We start from the raw sequence: 22,021 nt of genomic DNA, 5'->3' as shown, positions 1-22,021 counted from the left end.
CGTGATGGTGTAATTTGCGTATTAATTACTTAAATAAACTTACTTTTCATGAAGTCTCTTTATAGAAAGAGAACTTCGAGTATACATAGTTATGTATACTCGAAGTTGTCGCTGCCACTAATCATAATGAGTTCTCGGATTAGTTTTTCATAGTTATTTCAAAGTACCCGTTATTCACTTGAACACTACGACTTAAATATAGTTATTAGAATAAGATTCTAAATAAAATAAAAGACATTTTTGTTACATTATATATATCTATATTCTGGATCTTATTGGTTTAATTTGTCACTAACTACATCAATAATTAAATTAAAATCTACATGTACAAAAATTGATTTTATATACACAAATATTCCATGCAATCACTAATCTTAATTTAATTGGTAGGTACATAATATAATCGCAATATTAATTACTTCAGAAATTTACAATACGATCAACATCTATGACGAAATTGTTCAATCAAGACATTCAAGAAAACATCAGAGCCCTTAAATTGAACATTAATTAACATTGTTATTACATAGTTAACTGCTATCATATTAAAATTAGATTGTAACGTGTTTACGAACTCGTCCGATGAATTTCGCAATATTCAAAATTGACTATCATCAATATAAAATTCCTAATAATACGATTCCATAAAAATCGCGAATCGAAATGTGATTTAGATACCGTGATAACAAACGTTCGTATAAAATCTTATTCTCATGAAAATGAGCTTCAAAAGAGGGCTCATGTGATAATATTTGAATCGATAGCCCATCGGCATTCACCAGCCGCCGCCTAGTGCCGGCTGACTGCTGAGAGCCGCTTATGCACACGATGCGGTACAAAACTTTTACCGACCTAAAATAATATCGATGCTTCCATACGATGGGACCATAGTTTTTATTTACACACGTACTCGTTAACGGTGGACACACGTACATTTGGCACAATGAGGCGTTACACGCTTGCGTGCGGTACGCTGACGTTCCACTACAGGTTCTGAGCAAATATAGGTATGCATAGACATATTATCTACAGAAATGTTTCGCAGCCTCACCTCTAATCTTCGATTACAATGTTGGCGAGTCCTTAATCTACATATTTACATCTCACAATCAGTCGTAAGTAGTTATTTTGGCAGACATTTTTTAAACTATTTTTACATAATAATGTTTCTTATCGTATAAAATATATAAAGCAAATGAACCTCTTGAGTTGGCACTGTTACGAGTCCTAAATAAGCCGGACTAAAAGCTGCTAAAATTATCATGCAGTATATGAAGTCGTATTGTATACGAATCTATTCATGTGATTTGATAATGAAGTTATTTCACAACCTGTTACTGATGTCCAGTGATGACGAATGTGTACAGAATGAATGAAACGACCTATCGGAGTAATCACTAGTTTCGAGGTTACAAAGAAGATATTGTCAAGAATGTGTTAAGTCTGTCAGCGAAGTTTCTAGAAGGCTCTAGAAGTTGCTATCGTAGTCGGAGCGGCGGCGCGGGTAGTGCGCGCGTGGGTACTCGCCCGTGTACCCGTACACTTGCGACCCGCCACCACCCGTCTGCCCGTAGATTTGGGACCCACCGTATCTGACAAAAAAAAATTTAATAATTTAAAACTTTATGATTATAAGACTATATCTTCTATATGTATAAATCATTTAATTTACAACAATTTTAATACTTTTCTTTTTTGTTTCTTCAGGGCTGTATTAGTAGACGCAAGTCAGTTTTGCTCTAAAGTGTGTAAATCTTAAAATCTTCGCTATTTTATAAATAGAGTAGATAGATTTTGACAATTAAATTTTGTTTATTAAACAACGCCGACTCAACTAAAAACAAGATCTTCAATGACACCTTAAGCTTTATTTATTAAATTTTTCTATACAATAAAAGTTTACTTGAGATTCTACTTAAAGGTGAGATGAAATTTGAATATGACCCTTCAACAAAACGCAATTATAATGGTTCTTACCCATAGCCGTTTCCAACTGGCCCGTATATTTGTGACCCTCGGCCAGAATCAGGTGTGTAATGCTGCATGTACTTCTGTAGCTGCGGTGTCCACTCCGACCGCCAGGAATCACCAGGGTTTGGATATGCCAGCTGCTCGATGAAGGCAGTTGACATACGCTTCAACAATATGAAATACATAACAAACGACAGCCCCAGACAAGAACCATCGTACATATTTCTGCAGATATTTACCTCAGTAATAAGTATTTATGAAACATGAAGTTTGTCTAGGATTTAATATTTGTGATGTTATGGTTTGTTAACACTGTCGTCCTTTATTATGACATTACTGGATCATCATCATCATAATCATCATCAGCCTACAGCTGTCCACTCCTGAACATAGGCCTCCCCTAAAGCGCGCCACGCTGTTCGGTCCTCCATTACTACTACTACTAGTACTACATTACTGTGTAAAATGGCTTAATATATTATTGTCAACAGCGTATTTAATTAGACCAAAGACGGACATTTCACATAAATACGCTTGTATATATTTTGTCGTGTTCTCACTCTTGTGTTTTGAGTAACATATTAGAGAAACCATGAAGATTCTATCTACAATACATATTCATTTTTTACCTTTCCCGAAGGAAGATAAGGTAGATCTCGTTCCTTCAGCTGATGCATGTCATCAAAGCCTCCCATGTGGCTCTTATCTAATTCTCGGAGCATATCTTCGCTCAGTGGTATGGGAGCTTTCGCTTTCGCACTCTTCTGTCTGTTAACTAGCTACAATTTACGAAAGAGTTTATTAGTAACTGCTATGTATTGCGTAGTTACGTTATTCGCAAAATACATACCACTGTAACACCAAATATGACTACAAAAAGAAGAGATGCCAGAGCGATGACAATTACAGCGATACCCCATTGAGGTAAGAGAGATTCTTCTTCTGGGATCACAGCAGTCGGCTCTTCACGTTTTGGTAAAACTGTAAGATAATTATGTATGTAAGCAGGTAGTTATAAGAATTTATGAAAATAAAAAACGATTACGCACCGATAAATTCCGTGTAAGCGGGATCCATCACGAATTTACCAATTTCCAATTTTCCTGCCGATTTATCTATCGTTTTAGTCATCTTTTCATTGCTTTTTTTCATTCTTTCTTCATCTGGTTGATCGCCTAGCATCACATCAGGATCGAAGGCGGGTGGTAAATCTTCATTAGCGACTTCAGTTACTGTTTCTACAAACGAACCCGGTCTGGCACCATGAAGAGATTTGTGGAACATCTTTTTGAGATCTAAAGTATCGACTCTTTCATCTACATTATTCAGTTCAATAAAGTAGTCAACGAGAACTGATCCTTGGCTGAAGCCATCAATGCGAATGTCTTTATACCATTTCTTGAGATAGTTTGATTTTGAATATACAGAATTAAGCTGAAATAGAAATATAAATAACATATATCGTGAACTTTAAGTAAAATATTAAACAAATTTTAATATACATACGTTACGAAAAAAAATGTTTTTTCTACATTATCAACTTCATATTGGACTTACCTCAGCTTTAACTTCTTCTGCCAACCTTTGCCATTCCACAGTGTGGTGATCTAGCAATTCTGGTATCCAACTGACTCCTAAATAGAAAAAAAAATGTTATACGTTAAGATAATTAATTTTAAAAGTTTAATACCAGCTGGTAAATATTTCATATTCTTTAATTCACCTAAAAAAGAAAAATGTCGAAAATTATTTACCTGAAACGATTTTGATAGTGGCTGCGATGTCGCACTCCTTACGGCAAATTCCAGGAGTGGTCGAGGGAGGGGGAGCGGGTGTCGTGGTCGTTGTAGTCGTAGTGCGTCGAGTCGTAGCTTCAGTGACAAAATCTGGTAGAGGACTAGTCGCAGTTGCATTTCGTTGGGCTTCCAATAATTTTTCGATCGAGAAAGGTGTAGTTGATGGAGACGGCCAACCAGTAAATTCAGTCGAAGCTCTGTAATGTTATAAGAATATTTGAAACATTTACATTTTTTTACATTACTTACTAAATAAATGTGATATAAAAATTCTAAGTTTTTTTTAACATAATTTATTTTTACCTTGTAGGCCAACCCTTTTGTATTTTTGGCGTAACAGGTGGCGGCCCTAAGAACTTTGGTGTCGTTGTTTTCCTGTTTACTTTGCCACCGGGTCTTGAAGGAAATACGACTTTTGTTCCTCCAGGTGCTTTAGTGGTAGGAGCTGGTTCTTCGGTTTTCTCTAATTTATAGTCTGGCGGTAAGAAGCTGGAGATATCTACGATTTTTTTGGCAAGCGGGTCTTCTTTGCTTTCATTTTCAGTTGCATTTAGTTTAAAACCTGGTGGCAACAATGATTTAATATCGAAAGGCATAACGTTTGCGGGCAATTTTGTTTCAGTCTTCGGTTTTTCCGTTGTAGTTGTTGTATTTAGGCTAAAGCCTTTCGGTAAAAATGCTGAAATATCAACTTTTTCTGCTTTTTCCAAAACAATTTTTGTTGTTTCTTTCTTCTCGGGTGTTTCTGTTACTGGAGGCTTATAACCAGGAGGTAAAAATTTACTAATATCGTCTTTTGGTGTCTTTTTGAATAGGTCTTCTGGGGGCTTGTGTTCTTTCGGTCTGTATTCCTTGGGTAATAATGATTTATCATCTAATATTATAACTTTGTTTTTGGCACTTATACCTGAAGAACGTGCTTGTGTACTATTAATGATAGGAATATTGCGTGGGCTAGCTTTTGTTGTTGTGATTGTTGCAGGAGTAGTAGTTGTCGTTGTTGTAGTAGTTGTCGTTGTACTTGTGCGTTTGTCTTTGAATGAAAGTCTTGGTTTGTATCCTGTTGGCAATAGTCCTGATGGTAATTCATCCATTACAGTTACTAATTTTTTCTTTGGTTTAACAGTAGTAGATGTCATCACGCGGGGGGTGAATTTTTTTACCATTACTGGTAAAGGTTCCGGCGCAGATCTAACAGTAGTTGACGGTTGTTGAGTGCTCTTTAAAGTAAACACATTCGGTGGCGCTGGTGTAGTAGTTGTTGTAGTTGTGGTTGTAGTAGTTGTTGTAGTTGTACTAGTTGTTGATGTTGTTTGTTCTGATGTAGACTCTGTTATTAGTTCAATGTTTTTATTTTCATTGTCTAATGCACCTGATAGAACGCCAATAGACAATTCCGATTGAATGCTGTCTAATTTGTCATTAATATTTTCAGTAGAGGACGAACTAGCGCTACTAGACTCAAGTCTTGGATCTTTAGTTACATTTTCTTCGTCGTCGTCTTCTTTTTCGTCAGTTAAAACTTGTTTCTTTTCTTCCTGTTCTACTGTAGGGAAAGGTAAAAATCGGGCACCTGAAACGCTCCTGCTTGTTTGAACTGATGCGACTACAATCCAATTTTCCGTTGTGACTGGTATAGAGGTATCGTTTAGTTCACTGATCTCCACTGAAGATAAGTGTTCGGATTTCGTTGTAATTTTTGGCGTGCTAGGAGCATAGGTCACGTCAGGTATTGATATAGTTCCATTAACCACACTTTTCGTTGTAACTACAGAAACTACTTCTTGTCCTAAGATGGAAGGTGATTCTACTGAACTGACGTCTTCGGCAATTGGAATATATGTATTTGGACTTGTAAATTCCTGCTTTGCCACTGGATCTGTTTGGTCGATTACAGTAGTATCTACAAAATGTTTAAAGTTATCATCTTTTACCATGGTACTTACAGGTTTCATAACTAAAACGTCAAAAGACTTACTGGCATTTGTTTTCGTTTCTTCCACAGTCTTCTCCGGTTCCTCTGTTGGGTCGTATTCGTCGTAAATATCTGAAACATGTTCTGTTGGATGTGATTGCTGTGTAGTATGTTTGACTTCAGTATGGTCAGCTTCATCATAGTATTCATATTCCTCCACGTCTTCGTTGTCATCATTATCATCGTCTATATGTGTATTCCTGGTAGTTGTGGTAGTTGTTGTAGAGGCAGTTGTTGGGGATTTAGTAGTAGATAATAAAGCCGGATTTTCTTTTAGTAAATTGTCTGCATTCATGGAGCTAGCGTCTGGTTTACTATCGTCAGCTTCAGGATCCTCAGTATTATTTGATTTTATGACTTGAACATCAAACGAACCTTGAGTATTTTTCATTAATTCTCTAAATGAGCTAATGTCACTAATGTCGTCTTCGAGTAACGGTTCTAAATCTAATAGTGCCTTATATTCAGTAGAAGTAGTTTGGTATAAGTTGGCACTCGGTTTTGCGGGTTTGGCATTATTTCTTGCGTTAAATGGAGAGTTACCAGTGTTCTTTTTGGCTTCTAAGCTTGGCGGATCAAAATGAGAAAATCTCGAAGGCTTATTATTCAGTCTTTGTGAGTTTGGAAGTCTCGTGGGATTGTAGGTAGTAACTTTGTGATGGTCAAATAAATCTTGATTTTCATTTTCTACATCTTCATTACGAACAATGTGCCCGCTTTGACCGTTACTCTTTAAACTATTACTGCCATCAAAAGGTATATTTTTAAATCTACTATTTTGTAAGTAGTCGATGTCAGGATTATTTAAAGTTATTTGACCCAAAAATGTCTCTGGCTTTGACGGGTCGTTTTGATAAGCAACAGAATGAATTTGAGACACATCAGGCCTTTTTGTCGAGGCAGGATGGAATTGATAATTGTAAGGCAAGGCCGGTCTGAACCTTTGTCTTTGAGGTGGAAATTCAGGTTGGTTTATATAATATTGCGTGCCAGATTGACTCCTGCCAGTCGGCAATTGGAAGGGAGAAGGATTCTGATTATAATTTGGGCTGGGGAGCCTGACTTGGCCCTGATTGTAAAGTGGTTGCTGCGTTTGTTGCGCGATTCTAAAGCTGTCTCCATGGTCGAAAAATGTCGTTGGGCGACTATTTGAAAACAAAGGCGGTTGAACTTGAGCAAAACTTCTTTCTACTAATGGGTAGTCAAATTCATTTTCATCTGAAAAGAAAGAAACAAACTTTATTATTTTCGATATAAAGTTGAAAGTCCCTCTGTATATGAAAACTTAGGTAAAAAGGTCTTAAAATATTTTTTGTATAGGAAATATAATAACTTCCGTCAAGAAATTGGGGGACGGCGTTTATCGATTATATTATACGCAAGTAAATTTCTCGAATTTCCGGGTAATTTACTCCCTATAGATTTCACAATAATTGGGCTAATTCTGACGGATGGCGCGCCTATACACTACAGAACTGTCCCTACAGATTACGTTTACATTAATAAATAAAATAATATAAACTGATTGTATTTGCACAAGTATTGATAAATACATATAATTTTACATAACAAATTTCGTCCTTTTTTATTACGGAGGAATCAGTTTATATAATGTCGACATTGCGGTTGATATCTCGGATTTAGCGGCCTAGAAAACCCTACCTCTAATTAATTCGCTCCAACTGGCTTAAGCCAGTTGTAGGTACCCATGGTACATTTAATATGAGAAAATCTTATGGATCTTGCTGTGTAACAAAGAGTTTAGGTGATGCGTGCGAAGTTATGAAATTTCTGCTGGTATGTGCATTGTGTTGCTATTTGTCATAGTTAGTAGTGATGGTAGGCTTTGTTCCGCGAGAGGGAATGGTCATTGGTCAAGTTATTATATTATACATTATGTTGTATCTTATAAATATGGATATGCATAAAGGTGGAAGGCTTGCGTAAGGACATACATGGATTCAACACGTAGAGGCCCCTTTAAGATTATTATTATATATTATTATTATACTCATTTACATATATAATCGCAATAAATAATAAGAAAAAATTACATGTTAATATACGAAAAAAAAAACATACGAAATGAGACATTATACTTTACTATACTAAATTCCCAATACCTTAATGCATACCGTTTTAATAATTATTTTATAATGATCAATGCACAAAATTGTAGTTTGTACAGCAATGCATAATTTTGTATTGCAGTAATCTCGAAGTAATGTGCGGAATGCACGCGATGTTTCCCTTGAATGCCGATGAGCTCAAACGCTTCGTATAAGTAACTACATTATACGACGCGTTTTTTATTTTATGTATCCTTTCTCTTAACCACAAACCATTCAATAATTTCCTTTGGGTTTGAATTATTGAATTCTTTGATTCTTGCTATAACCAAAGTTCTTTCACATTTAAACATTACTAATTTAATTATGAATTAAAACAGGAAATGAATGTAGTTCAGATTTTGTTGGGTTTCTCTTTTTGTTTTCTTAACTTTTTCAAGCATCAAATTAAAATTTTATAATATCACTGGCTGCATAATCAGATGAACCAAAACAACCTTAGACAGTTTCAAAACATTTCGACATTCGTGGAAGAAAACAATATCCAAATGTATTTTGTATGTTCACGTTTCGAGCGAATTTTCGTTTCCATTGGCTTCCAATGCAATTTTGTCGGTAAAGAAAATCTTAAGCTTGCATTTGGAATATAAAGCGACGGGCTATGTGTAAAATGTTTACTTTGTCAATAATAATAATAACTGCTAACCACCTGCCTCCTCTACTAATGAGAGGGTTTAGGCCTTAGTGACCATGCTGTCCTTGTGCAGGTTGGTACACGTCATGTCCCTTTCTAAATACTTATGGACAACTTTTTGGGTGTGCAGGTTTCTTCACGATGTTTTACTATCACATTCACCGTTAAAACAAGCGATAATCCCCAAACAATACACACAACTTTTTATAAAAAGTCAAATGTGCGTGCCCTTATGTTTTGCTTTCTCGGCAGTCCGCTTACTTCCCAACTCTGCTATCATCGGTTTTGTCAGTCAAATATATTTCGTCCTAAGCGCAAATACCAAACTAATTTATACAAGACATTAGAGCAAGAATTATCTACTTGAACGTTACCAAAGATTTTTTAAATTTAATATTTTAAAATTTGTTTTTTCTTTGAATATATTCTTGTGCAGATCACAAGATGCTTAGCGTTACTTGAAAATTTTTAATTAGTAACTTCAAAGCTTAACTTATTGCATAAGGTACGCTTTTACGAACGATTTCATTCATCACGTTTGAAACTCTCGCAATATGGGGATTATTCATTTTATTTCTGTATATTCGATCGAAATTAAAACAAAAAGAAATAAGTATCAATTTTGTAACATGTAATCTCAACCAATTAACCAAAAAAAAAATTATTTTTATTCGTAACTTGGAGCCTATTTTATCATCATAACTCTTCTATTAAAGAAGCCGAATAGGTATCCTATATTGTGCACCAGAATGCCCAACAATCGCAAATATGTTATCTATATGAAAAACTTTATCGTAACAACGAAAATGATGCACCCTAATCACATTTTATGTCAGTTTCAGCAAATTATTACGCTCTCGGTTTTGGCCTCCATATCTTTCGGAAGGATAATCTCGGGAAAATTACTTTCTTGCGGATCATATCCCTAATTAAGAATGGCGGCGGTTCTCATCAGGGCCTCCGTTGAAGCATCGTTGAGCGTAATAGAAAATCGATAAATTGGCTCGTTCATAAACTACCGGCACACTTAAATTACTTAGTTTTGAAACATTAACATGTGAACTGTCGTATTTGAGAAGTCTCTCTTCGCAGGCAGATACGAAAAAAGGATTAAATCAAAATGTTCATTTTGACGAAGATTTTATCACTATACACATAAGAATACAAATTTAAACTATGATTAATTTAAGCAGACCTAGCATCCGGGATTTGTCACCACGACTCTTGACCGCAATAGCCACAAATCATTCGTTTTGCCTTTTGTGTCACGAGCCATTGAAATTGTTTGCGTAGCTTAAATTCGTATGAAAATGTCTGTATACATCGATGTAAATATTAATACATGTGTATCCACTAGTCTAGCCCATTAAGCTTGTAAGCCATAGATAAAACTTTTAATTATTATTAAATTTATTTTCAGACAGACAATGGTACTTATTAAGGAAGACACAGTTATGTAAAAAAGTAAAATATCATAATTACTATTCATGGAAATGTAATTTTTAATTAAAAATTGAAATTAATTATCTTATTTAGTCCCATGAGTACATTATACTTATTTGATGATTGAATTATCATCCCTTAGAAGATTTTAAAACACATAATTAAATACATTAATAACAAAGTAAATAAAACAAATGTCTAATATTTTTTATTAAATCCGTACAATCTAATATAGTCTAAAAACCATATACTTAGCTACATTCACAAAACTCGTATTCAGAAAGACGAATATTTAAATTCGGGTTTATTTTTCCTTTTGTGAAAGCTTGAAAAATAATTGCTATTGATTACTGTTCATCTGATTAAGGGAAACAGTGAGGGAATGTCTGGTTTAATATATTTTTCTGATTTAGTTTGTTGTGGAGAGGAACTGAAATTTCCCCCGGGGTTGGTCGAGTTTTGTCGCTTTATCGGCCCGTGTCAATGTTTGAGGCCCTCTGTTGATTTTAGCTTTAGACGTTGTGTGTGGGCAGTGGCACCTTGTCACTTGATACGCCTACTAGGTGGAATATTTGTGGGTTTATAAATAAATATTGTTCTATTACATTTTCTATTTCAATATTTTCGCAAATAAATCTTGGAAAAATTTCACCAATATAATACCCTCCGGTTTTAGGTAATTTGTTCTTAGTACAGAAAGCGTTATTGTTTAACAAAATAGTATTATAAGGAAAAACAATATGTTACTAATGAACCTTATTGTTCTTGGATAAAGGGGATATTTATATACTCACCGAAACTTATCCCATTATCATACCCTTACTGTACCGTAATCCAACTAAAAGTCTGGCTGAAGGGCAAGTCAAGACAAGCGGCCCAATATTTATGCCGTCTCGTGTTAGTAAGGCAAACACCTCAGGCAACCACAATTCCGGTAATGAACTACCGTATGTGCCGGCACAGAATACTAAATAATATTTGCGTGTACCTGTTTCACGTGGGAAACTGTCGCTACTAACGACTCCGTGCTCGTTCAGATGAGTATTATCGTCAAACGTAAATTATCAGTTATGTATGCAAACATAACATAATGCTATATCAAAAAGATTTCGTTTGCTCTGTAAGTGTAATGCTTTAAATTGATTTTTATTTTAAATATTTGTAATTTTTTATTTAGGCGTCGATTTAGTTTTATTTAAATTTATAACACTACCATAAAATGTATTTTACAATGCCGCCGCAAGTTACGAAACAGTATACCGAGTTACAAACACTTTAGTGTAACTTTCAAACCCATACAACTTTGTAACATAATGACGTCGGATATAAATGAGTAAACAACAGACCTAATTACACGCAAATAATGAAGCACGGCGCGGAACATACAAAACACAATAGGACCCTCGGAATTACGTACTACGGTAAGACTTTGGGCAAACATAAAGTCTTATTAAAATGACTGGTGAGTCTAAAAAAACAATGTTCATTAGTACAAAAAGTCGTAATTAATATAAAGGGCGGAGGACACGACATAAATCGCGGGGTAATTAAGCAGGCACGTGCTTCAGCCCACCTGCTCGTGATGTGTGCGCGAGGGGCTTAAAAGCTCTTTATGATACAGGGGTACTCCTGAACCTCGGTATACGTAAAATGGAAAAATTATGTACGAAATCTTAATAAATCTGTTCTCGCCGGCTTCTCATTTAATAAAGTGTTTGTTTACTGAAACTAATGCTCTTTTATATCAACCTACGTAATACTATCATATGTGTTCCGTTAAGTGCTAATGGCTCATGTATCAAAAGGTGTTGGTGAGGCAAGGGGACCACTTACAAAACGGATATTAAATAAAACTTCATATTTTTAAGACAGTTCAATACTAAAGTTAAAATACGAACTCGCCTGATGTGGCTTATTAATAAGTCAATATTAAAATATTTGTTGCAAACTTTTATTCGTAGTTCGTTTATGCTATTTTGTGATTTATTCAAAGTATTTAGAGAGCAACCACAACCTCCATTATATTGAGACAAAAGGGTCGAACCATTGTGAAAGCAAAGTACTACAAAAATAAATTATAAGTCTTTTGTAATGTTCTCATAAAAATGTACATATAAAATACATATTTTTTTGTAGCATTGTGCTTATAATACTTCCATCGTATATAATATGAGTGATGTTGGCTAGTCATTTTATTACCCTCTTTGTTGGAACACCAAATGGTTATAAATGGTAACCTTACCTATTACTGCAAACTATATTATAATATTAAGTTAAAGATAAAGACGATATGAGAATTTAAAACAAAACCCACATTTACGACGCATTTTTGGGCTATGAAGAAATAATAGAAACTTGGTGTTGCTCGCGGCTCCGTCCGTGAAATACCCTAGCCGAAATAAAAGGTCCACGTATTTTCCTTATTCAAAATGTATGCCTAAATTATGTTTATATAATAATAATGCCTTGTATTATACAATATACATATACGGCCCTTTACATTTTCCTAGGTTCCGAGAGGATTTAGGCCAACATGGACTGATTCGCCCAAACATCTTAAATTTTTCATATTCTATCAGTAACATCTGTATTAGTGAAACTAAGATTGGGATTATAGTGATTATATACAACGGCATAATTGTAGCGACCAGAGATCTCTACCACGACGATTATCATCGGTAGGTATTTTGCCATTCATAAAGTGCAATGTACATAATTTTTGTAATTTTGCTAACATGAAAATACTATTTTTAAATTTACGTAATAAAGTGCTAGTAATGTCAGAGTTTTATAATTCCGGTCTTAGCGTGACGCTCGCTCGAGTAGCGCAGTATGTTGACGCGACGATGCAGGACAAAAAGGAGGTGCTTTTAAGAACACTCCTGACACGTACAAGTTAGAAGGAAAAATAGAACAGAAAATGATTTTTGTTGTATAAATAATTTTACTAGTTTGTTGAATAAATTTAATGTGAATATTTTTTAGGGAAAACTTGTTAATCTCTTTTAATCCTTAATATTCTAAAAACTAGTTGTGCTTTGTTATAAAACTTGTTAGTCTAACATTTGCACGATATACATAATTCTATTTTAAGTCCGATAAATTTATAACAGCCCGCAGAAAAACAGGCGATAATGCTTATATAACATAAAATCCCCCGCCGCGTCTGTCTGTCTGAACGTGATAAACTTAAAAACTAGCGAACGGGTTTCTATAAAATTTGGAAAGGACATCAGTGGCGAAGCGTGCATACAACCCGATTCCTACCGGCTTCCGTTTTAGGTTCATTTAGGATTCTCTTAGATTTTGTTTTCTGTGAAATTGGCCCCGATATAGATAGTGAACACTAAGGTAATTTTTTTTGCCACGGTTTAGTTTTTGAAAAATTTTACCCTTCGCCACTGGAGGACATATTATACTACTTTTTATCCCGAGGAAATATATAGCGTTATTGTTATCTCGTAAGACTTTATCACGCGAGCGAAGTCGCAAGCAAAAGCTAGTTTAAAATAGTTTTGAGGCAATCATTATTATTTTTTTTAACAAAACTTGTTTGTATCTAGATTTACATAATACAACTTATCTATTGGACTTACATTTAAAAATAGTATTAGCAGTTCTAAATTTAACAGCAATAATTAAAAAGATAAATACTCATAAGAAATATTAATATGTTATTACTTATAAGTAACAAAGACACAAGAATATAACTTTCTAACTAAATAAAAAAATTATGGGTAAAATTGTTAGTGTGTTCGTTCTTAGAAATTACGGTTGATTTTGCTCGCTGAGACACGAGAGATTTCGAGATAGTTAGCTTACCTTCTAGGTACTAATTACATTTAACCGAACCGGTGTTACGTTACGAACTTGTGTTACACATCGGGCTTAATCTAGTTTCTATTAATTACTGAAACTTTACCTACAAGCGTTAGATTAGAGGAATTTGCGACTCAGTAATCTATGGATGTGCAATAAATTACGTACCTACATAGGAAATCTTGCAGGAAATAACATTATTTAGTAATCAAATTTGAGCATCCTATACTTCGATGGTATAATTTATAACTGAAAGACGAGTCCTTTGTCTCACTCCACTGACTAGCACTGCCTTTAAACATTAGCGACACTCAATACTTGCTACTATAAATGGATTCACGAGAATTGTTTTTCATATCGAGCCATCACACGTTAAATATCACATGCCTTGTATTTTATTAGTTATAATAAAGCAGAATACAATAATAAGACGATTTACCTACCTAAGGTTTTTGCATACGAAGGACTTATCTAGACTAAATGGCACGTATAAAAAAGAAAGATGTTATAAAAAATGGCAAAAAAATGCAACCTGGCAACGGCAGCTTACGCTGTCAGGAACATATTCTCATTGCGCAAATTTAACATTTTCATGTCCATACATCCCGTCATCGGAGCGCCGATGTTGTCGGTAAGTTGTTAGTCAAACGGATGACACGGTCCCGCTTCCACATGAACTCTACTCGATTGTGAAGCCAAAGTTTTAAAAGGAAATTCCTTCAACTAACTTACACTCAACTGATGCGTTTGAACTGTAACTGATGTTAATATGTCCAAATAGCAGGGTATTGTAACTACCGTATTACTAAAGGTAAAGTTTAGGATCGCTTTTAAAACATATTTTTCTATATTAGGTTTAAAACATTTTTGCAAGAGTCTTTCTTCGATCAATATCCCCAGATTACTTTTAAAAGTGGATTAACGTGATGCCTGAAGCGGCGCTCACAGGAGTTCGACACGGGATCAGTGTTTTGCAAACTTATGTCCCCAGTGCCAATACTGCGCGCTGTTGGACCGATTTTTTGCGTTCTTGAAGGACTTCTAATGAAATTATTATTTTATTATAGATTTTAATAAATAGACATTAGTATTTATTTGCAAATATTAATTCTAGAGTTGAATAAGTAAAACTTTAGTTTAGGCATTTTTTTCTTTATTATTTCGGCATAGAGTTGTAATAAATATTTAATCGACCGTGTGACCTTTCACATGGTAGGTTAGATTAATCTTATTACTACGCAAATTCCCATTCGAAAATTGAATGAATAAATTATCACCTCGATTAAAACGAAACTGATGAACCTTTGATGAGAATGGTAAAGTATCAATATTAACATCATATTAATTGCTCTTTATATATATAAAACCATCCTCAGAAATTTCAAACATGACATTCTATATTGAACCTAATGTGCCGTAAACAGAGTTTCCGGGCATCTAAAATAAAAAAAAATATCGATTCGGTCCGAACGGAAGAGGGGCGCCACCTAATAAATGCTACCAACCTAAATAAATTCGGAAAAGGATCACGTTTTATATAGCATTTATCTTTCCCCTCCTACGTACTATGCGGTATTGGATATTGGAAAATAGATTCTGCAAAAGCACCATACGGAGTTCATTCACGTATTTGGTTCATATTTTCTGGGCGCTCCCCTGTCCCTTGCACGATCTTTGCTTCCTGTCGTACGTTGTGAGCTCTACTAATTTACTCAACAATATAGACAAATTCTGTTTTAAAGGTATTTTGTAAATAGTTTATGTACTACGTTTTAAGTAAAAGCTAGTAATTCTTTTACGCTATAGTCTAGCTTTACGATTTTATGTTTTTAAGATACTGCCATAAAAAAATATACTTTACTTCTATGTTGGTATAAATAAACAAAAAAAGTTTGTTTCTATTTCCTTATCAAAATTTCTTTCAAACGAAGTATTTTTGTACAATTGCGGGAATTTTTACTAAATATTATATTAATTCTTCTTAGCCAGATGACAACGTATTTGGGCTTTGGAGAGGGCGCTTGAGTAATCGATAATTAGTTACAAGTTGATCCATTCTTTGAGGGTTTTAAGATTGTATTTTCCAAGGTTTGCGTATAAAGACATCATGGACGGTCATAGCAGATGTGGGTAAATTTGTTTTGGTTAAAGTGTATGTATCATGTATGTATGCACATTAAGCCGACAATTCCGATTCAGATTACACTTGGTTACGATTATAATCTATTGAAAGTGTTAATTACTAATATTAATGAACTTTGTTTCTGTCCACGAAGTCACATTTACCCTCTACATAACACTACAATTTGAATATTCTAGACATATGAAACTAAAATCTCTTCATAGCGTTTGGTAAACTATCCGAACCGTAGTCCTCGCTGAGATACCAATCTGTAATTAGAGTGGACCCTCACGTAGTCACCTAACCAAATGTTTGAACAGGATATGTACTGAGCCAACTCAATCACACGCTTTACAAGTATCAAAATTCTCAACCAGTTTTAATGAAAAGCTTGATATTATCGATTAGTCTTAGATTGAATTGAATTAATTAATCGAATTAACATACTGGGTCTTAGCTGCCTCTTAGAGTTAAATTGTTATTATTATTGATGGTAGGACATATTTTATATCCGCCTGGAGAGCGACCCCCAAGGTGTTGAAACCCGCCATAGTGGCTCACGTAAATGTGTCGCGTTTCAGGATCAGCTTGAGTATATCCGTTTCCAACAGGCCGGCATAATAGTGTCGACTGTCGAGAGGTAATCATCTCTCGTCAGTCGACATTCTATTGAAGCCCACTCCACTTACCATCAGGTGCAATGGATTCACTTTGATGTACACGTATAAAAAATCTTTAACTCTAAAGGCCCAGTTCTTCTTCTCAATGGTGGGTCTTTTTTATGGTGTAGATGCCTGTCTCCGATTATAGTTTTGAAAATATTGTTACGACAGAATTGGCCGTTTTTATTAGAATAATGGTAATCAATTACGATAATTCAACTTACCAGCAAAAAATATACTCCGTTTTAGCATAGATTTCTACCAATGATTTATATATAACGCTAATAGAGTTATTTAAATGCGAAGAAGATTATGTAAAGTATCAATGAATTTATAACTACAGCGTGCCAGATATAAGGATTTCATACATAGAGATATCATGAATGCCAAAGTATATCTGTTACGCTTTCACGGTTGAGCCACTGAAGCGATTTTGATAAAAGTTGGTATGAACATTGTTTGAGACCTTGGAAAGTATATAGTCTACGTTTTTATGGTCCGATCTATATGGAATGGGCTAACAGCCGCGATAAAATCCGAAAAAATATGTTCATTTCGTCATCTAACATTCGTATAAACATAAGAAATCATTAAGAATTTGTTTATTGTATGACTTGTTACTCTACAAATCAAATGGCGTATAAGAGTAACCACCTATATATTATAATCAATATAAACGTCCTTCATAAAGGCGTTAACAATTAGTCAACGGGAAGAAACTTTCACCAAGCCCTAATGCTTACATTAATAGTTAACGTCTCAATTACAAGTTAAAACATTTTATTAAGCCATTGCCAAAATATACATTAATTGGTGGAAATACTAAAACGACAAAGAACGTTATTAATCATATTATATAAAAATAAAAAAATACCATAAAATTAATGTGGAACACATTTATTGCTAAATATTGAAGTTATTAATATTTCTTGCAAAGATCTGAAAGTTGAGCTGTACTATCTATCTACATATCATACTGGCGCAACGTCAAGTGGAATAAAACACTGAACATTAAGTACGTTTAAACATATAATGTTGGTTGAGACTAAAAGGACAATAAATTACAATTATATGTATATATGTTTCAATATCAATTAACACATTTTAATAGTTGCGAAACAATTTACCGATAATACCACATTGAAAGTTACATACGTTCAAATTAATTTTGATGAAACTTTAACCCTTCAAAATAACCGTCAATCAAACACTGCCATAATTTAATTTAATTGATTACCAGCAGATCTAATTTACAGGATACATACGCATCGTAACCCTGTGCTAATTGGAATATTGCCGTCAAAATATAAGGCCGCGAACACGGCACGCGTAATACTTACGGTATTGAGTTTACACCCGCGGAAATGGTATGAGTTGATAAATATTAATCAGTTAACCTTTGAATTTTGTTTGAACATGTTTGAGTGGCTGTGCGTTCAAATGTATTATTTTAATGAGACTCAAGAAGCATGAGATCGAATTTGTAATGGGCACATTTGCGACTGGCTCGTTTATGTAAGTGGATTAACACTTGGCACGGCGCGGCGTCACCGCACATCGACGTGGTGCGCTGTAGGCATCACCATAAAGAGTTGTTTCACAAATAACGCTTCTTGATGAAGAGAGGCGTCCAACGATAGAAAAGCATACGTGCCGATTTGAATATATATTATAGTTTGATTGATAGAAGAGGTAAAAATTATATTATTGTATATTATAACATTATTACCTACATATACCTTCCATTGCTGTCATTTGTGCCTAATCCTAACATAAAATAACCTTTTGAGCAATGAATATTAATAATACGAGACCCAGCCGAGTTGTGTGTACCTATATTATTAGATATCCTTTATACACGTCCGAGTGTAGGCGTGTACAATGTTATTCGAACCATCATTTCATAAAGGATGTCTCAACTCTCAAGCACAATTCAATAGAACGGTGTCATGTAACTGGAGAGTGTTGTAGCTTCGACATTAGCCAGCAGAAATGCGTACGCGATTTATCTAAGCACTTTTACGTACAAGCTGAGAGCGGTGGTGATCACAAGCGGTGTAACTGCTCTTGAATAATAAATAAATAGAGCGGGCGTAGGCACGTGGGCGAAGCCTGCATTGTCCGCCCACGGCGCGCAAACACGCTTTTATATCGGCCGTGTTTGTCTTTATTGTCGCTGTATCTAGACAATCGTTATAAAACCTTATAGTGCAAGGTCACAACCCATATTCGTCTTCTTTATGTGTCATCTTGTAGGCAATTTTTGTGTGTAAATTTTTAATTTGTCCGCGTCTATGCCATTTTTGTGAGTTAAATTTGGCGAATCAAGGTTAACGATATAGTAATGTAGTTTTAATTTTGACGTGAATTATAGCCTGAGAAAAAAGAGATACGTATTAATTTGATCCAAACATTTTCTTTGAGTGCTTTGCTTCCATAAATTAAAAGGGACTAACTTTTTAAATCTATTACGAAAGAAAAACAGTTTTTTTAGAAACATAGGTTTTTACATTTTGTACTCAAAATGATAATGTGCTCAAACAAAATGATGGTATGTTTAAAGATGTTGATTGTGTGGTTATTCACGGTCTAATTACTCAATTATGCAAATTGCATTTTCCGCCCTATAAATTTTAACCTACTGACAATGAAAACATGACGTTAATAAATTAACTCATTATAATATGCAACTGTGTTTAACAAACTAATTTGTAACGCCATCTAGTGGTATTGATGTTATATACAATTTACTATTGAAAGATGTTTAAAAACTCCGAAAAAGTCGATAATGTCAATTATAATTATACCTTTTTACTTAGTCTCTCACTACAGTATACAAATAATATTAAAAGTAAATTTATAGCAGCTTTTTAGTATGTAAAATGACATTGTTATAGTGTAAAAGAAGATCGACAATTTCTCAATAATAAGATATTCCTGAATTATCGGAGTGGCTGTACCCGACAGCTGTTTCCTAGTTGGAATCCAAGCAATGTTAAATAATTTACTTTAGAATCACTAACAGCTGTATTAATTTGCCAAGACTAAAAAGTATTTTACTGTATTTATCAGGAGTAAAGCTAGAAAAGTGTATTTTTATTAAATAGGAAATTAAATTATTCCTTCAGCCATAATTACTTTCTAAAACGCGATAACATTTTTTATGATAAAAATAGTGTAATATTGGAACAATTTACTCAAGTACGCATGTTTTATACGTCTTAAAGTTTTTGAGAATAAAATTCGATGTAAGATTTTAAATGAACAATTTATAACACATTATTAGCTGACGTTATTTAAAATTTGTAGCGATCGAGTGTTAAAATAATTACTACAATATAATTCATACATTTTTTAAATAAAATCTGTCTTTGACTTTGACTTCAGTATCTTAAGGATCTCTTATAGCAAGTACCTTACTCGTGTACTCGTACTCCCCAACGTGTCAATCAGAGTTATAATTACATTATGTATACACGGAAACGTCCTTAGTTATTTATCAAAACAAGGCCGAATTTGCAAGACCTTGAAACTTGTAGGGAAGTTACTCTCGCGGGAGCAAACACAAAGGACCCAATATAAAATACGTACCTTGACATTGTACGTCCTTTAGAACAAATAGAAGGACTGCGATCGTGATCCTCCAACGATGCCGTCCCATTTTGCGTTTGATTTATTTTCACCGTAACATTGATACGAATGTTCAAAACACACTAAGGTTGTAAATTTTAACAAAAATAGTCGAAAGTTGTTCGAGGTTTAGATAATTCCATATTCGGCAGTGAAGAGATTGGCACAGTCATCGATTATGTCTGTCCCAAGTTGTACGAGCACTGTCACATCTGAAACAAACAGAGTTTTCGTTTAATATATTTTCACATTATTCAATAGATCCTAAATTAATAGCTTTGGAAACGTATTAGTTTTGCAAAATTAATACAACACGCTTGAATTAATTTTCGAAACACACATCAACGTCAAACAAATAAAGTTTTGGAATAGGATGGGAATGATTTTTTATTAAATTTACAGTGAAATGAATAATTAATGAGAATTTTGGAGCAGGTTTTATTCTGTTTATTAACTTCGAAACCTTACATAACTTTTGTGGAACTGGTATTTTTGCAATTTGCTAAAACGAAGCAAGACAGATTGCGAATAAAATTGCGGAGTTACGTTTTGCTATCCGAATCTGAATTGTTCTGTAAACATGAAACAACGATAAATTCCTCAAAGTCAGCTAAAATTTTGAAGTCACAGATTCCAATCATACTTCACTGGCTTGAGATAAAACACAAATATCATAGCGGTATTCTTAACAATGCTTATCAATAAACCTACAACAGTATGCTCAATCAACTGCGGGCCCCACACGAGGTGTGAGGTAGCAGTAAAACTTCACAGATTAGTTGGTGAAGTGCGAGCCATCGAGGGAGGCAATGCTGTTAAAGATTATTAGAACATTGTCCTCGAGCGAGTTCGACACGCTCAATACAAACTTTATGTGACAGGCTCTAAACTTGATCCGACTCGGCGGACCGCACACTTGACTCATATCAGTTGTCATTACAATGTCGATGTATCAAATCTATATGACGATCGTTAAAATTGTTATACGTATGATCTGTATCGAAGTCGTAGGCGAATCACGAATAATTTATTGGCAATTTGAAATTGATTACGAAATAGGCGGGGCTGTTTTGAGATTAATTATTGTATGATTTAATTATAATTAAATCTGAACCCAAATGACGGGCTGCCAGACTTCATGAGACTGTGATCTCATTCTGCGTAGATCGGACCGTCAACAGCAAAAAAATAGCGACGGTAAAATCTGAGAAATAGTTTTATTTTAATATCTAACATTCGCGTAAACGTAAGAATTTATTATGGATGATTTCATTTAAAAAGCACGAGTATAAGTAATTGAAGAAAATTGTACATATGAGGTTACAGACATTTTATTCTTTAATGTTATAACCTTCATTACAAAATTATAATTGAGTTGAGTCCAATTAAGTAAAGATAATAATATTTAAAAAAAATATATATTCTAAATAAAACCATGCATATATAGTTTAAAAAACGTAAACAGAATAGATTTATCAACTATGATGTTGCTAATGACCCAGATGTAATCTAATAGTCTTGTGAAATGAGACGACATTGCGAAGTTATATCACGTGATACTAAAACACAAACAAAACGAGAATCACTGTAATATTATCAGTTAACACCATGTTACATAAATAACGAAAGAATTTAGGCTCGTCGTAGAGAAAGTTGGTAGCTACTTCTAATACTAATTTATGATGTACGATCGATATTAATATTCAATTTATACAGACAGCTTTATTTGGTTTCGCCGAACAAGTGTGTAGAAAGCTTAGTAAGATTGGCAATCCGTAACATCCGGCGTTGCGTACGTGTGATTTTTTGTTTATCATTACGTGCACTGCCTATTCTTCCC

At 34.3% G+C, this 22,021-nt stretch overlaps 1 protein-coding gene across 2 annotated transcripts in view; it reads right to left on the bottom strand.

Annotated features, from left to right (window-relative positions):
- Positions 1-237: 237 nt before the first annotated feature.
- Positions 238-22,021, bottom strand: part of LOC115441842 (mucin-5AC) — a 61,644-nt gene continuing 39,860 nt past the window's right edge. The window contains exons 2-11 of one of the 2 annotated variants that reach the window (XM_030166756.2): positions 20,143-20,393; positions 5,746-6,960; positions 4,071-5,670; positions 3,726-3,964; positions 3,529-3,605; positions 3,021-3,405; positions 2,822-2,952; positions 2,601-2,750; positions 1,978-2,135; positions 238-1,592 (exon numbers count right to left, since the gene is read on the bottom strand). In XM_030166756.2, coding sequence (XP_030022616.1) covers positions 1,469-1,592; positions 1,978-2,135; positions 2,601-2,750; positions 2,822-2,952; positions 3,021-3,405; positions 3,529-3,605; positions 3,726-3,964; positions 4,071-5,670; positions 5,746-6,960; positions 20,143-20,212 — 4,149 coding nt within the window. In that variant the 5' untranslated portion in view covers positions 20,213-20,393 and the 3' untranslated portion in view covers positions 238-1,468. Of the gene's footprint in view, positions 1,593-1,977; positions 2,136-2,600; positions 2,751-2,821; positions 2,953-3,020; positions 3,406-3,528; positions 3,606-3,725; positions 3,965-4,070; positions 6,961-20,142; positions 20,394-22,021 lie in introns of both variants that reach the window. The other variant, XM_030166755.2, reaches the window with a different exon arrangement.

The sequence above is a fragment of the Manduca sexta genome, chromosome 28 (genome assembly GCF_014839805.1).
Source record: "Manduca sexta isolate Smith_Timp_Sample1 chromosome 28, JHU_Msex_v1.0, whole genome shotgun sequence".
In the NCBI taxonomy this organism is placed as follows: Eukaryota; Metazoa; Arthropoda; class Insecta; order Lepidoptera; family Sphingidae; genus Manduca; species Manduca sexta.
Note: the sequence above shows the minus strand (reverse complement) of the source record. Positions and strands in the feature narration are given on the sequence as shown.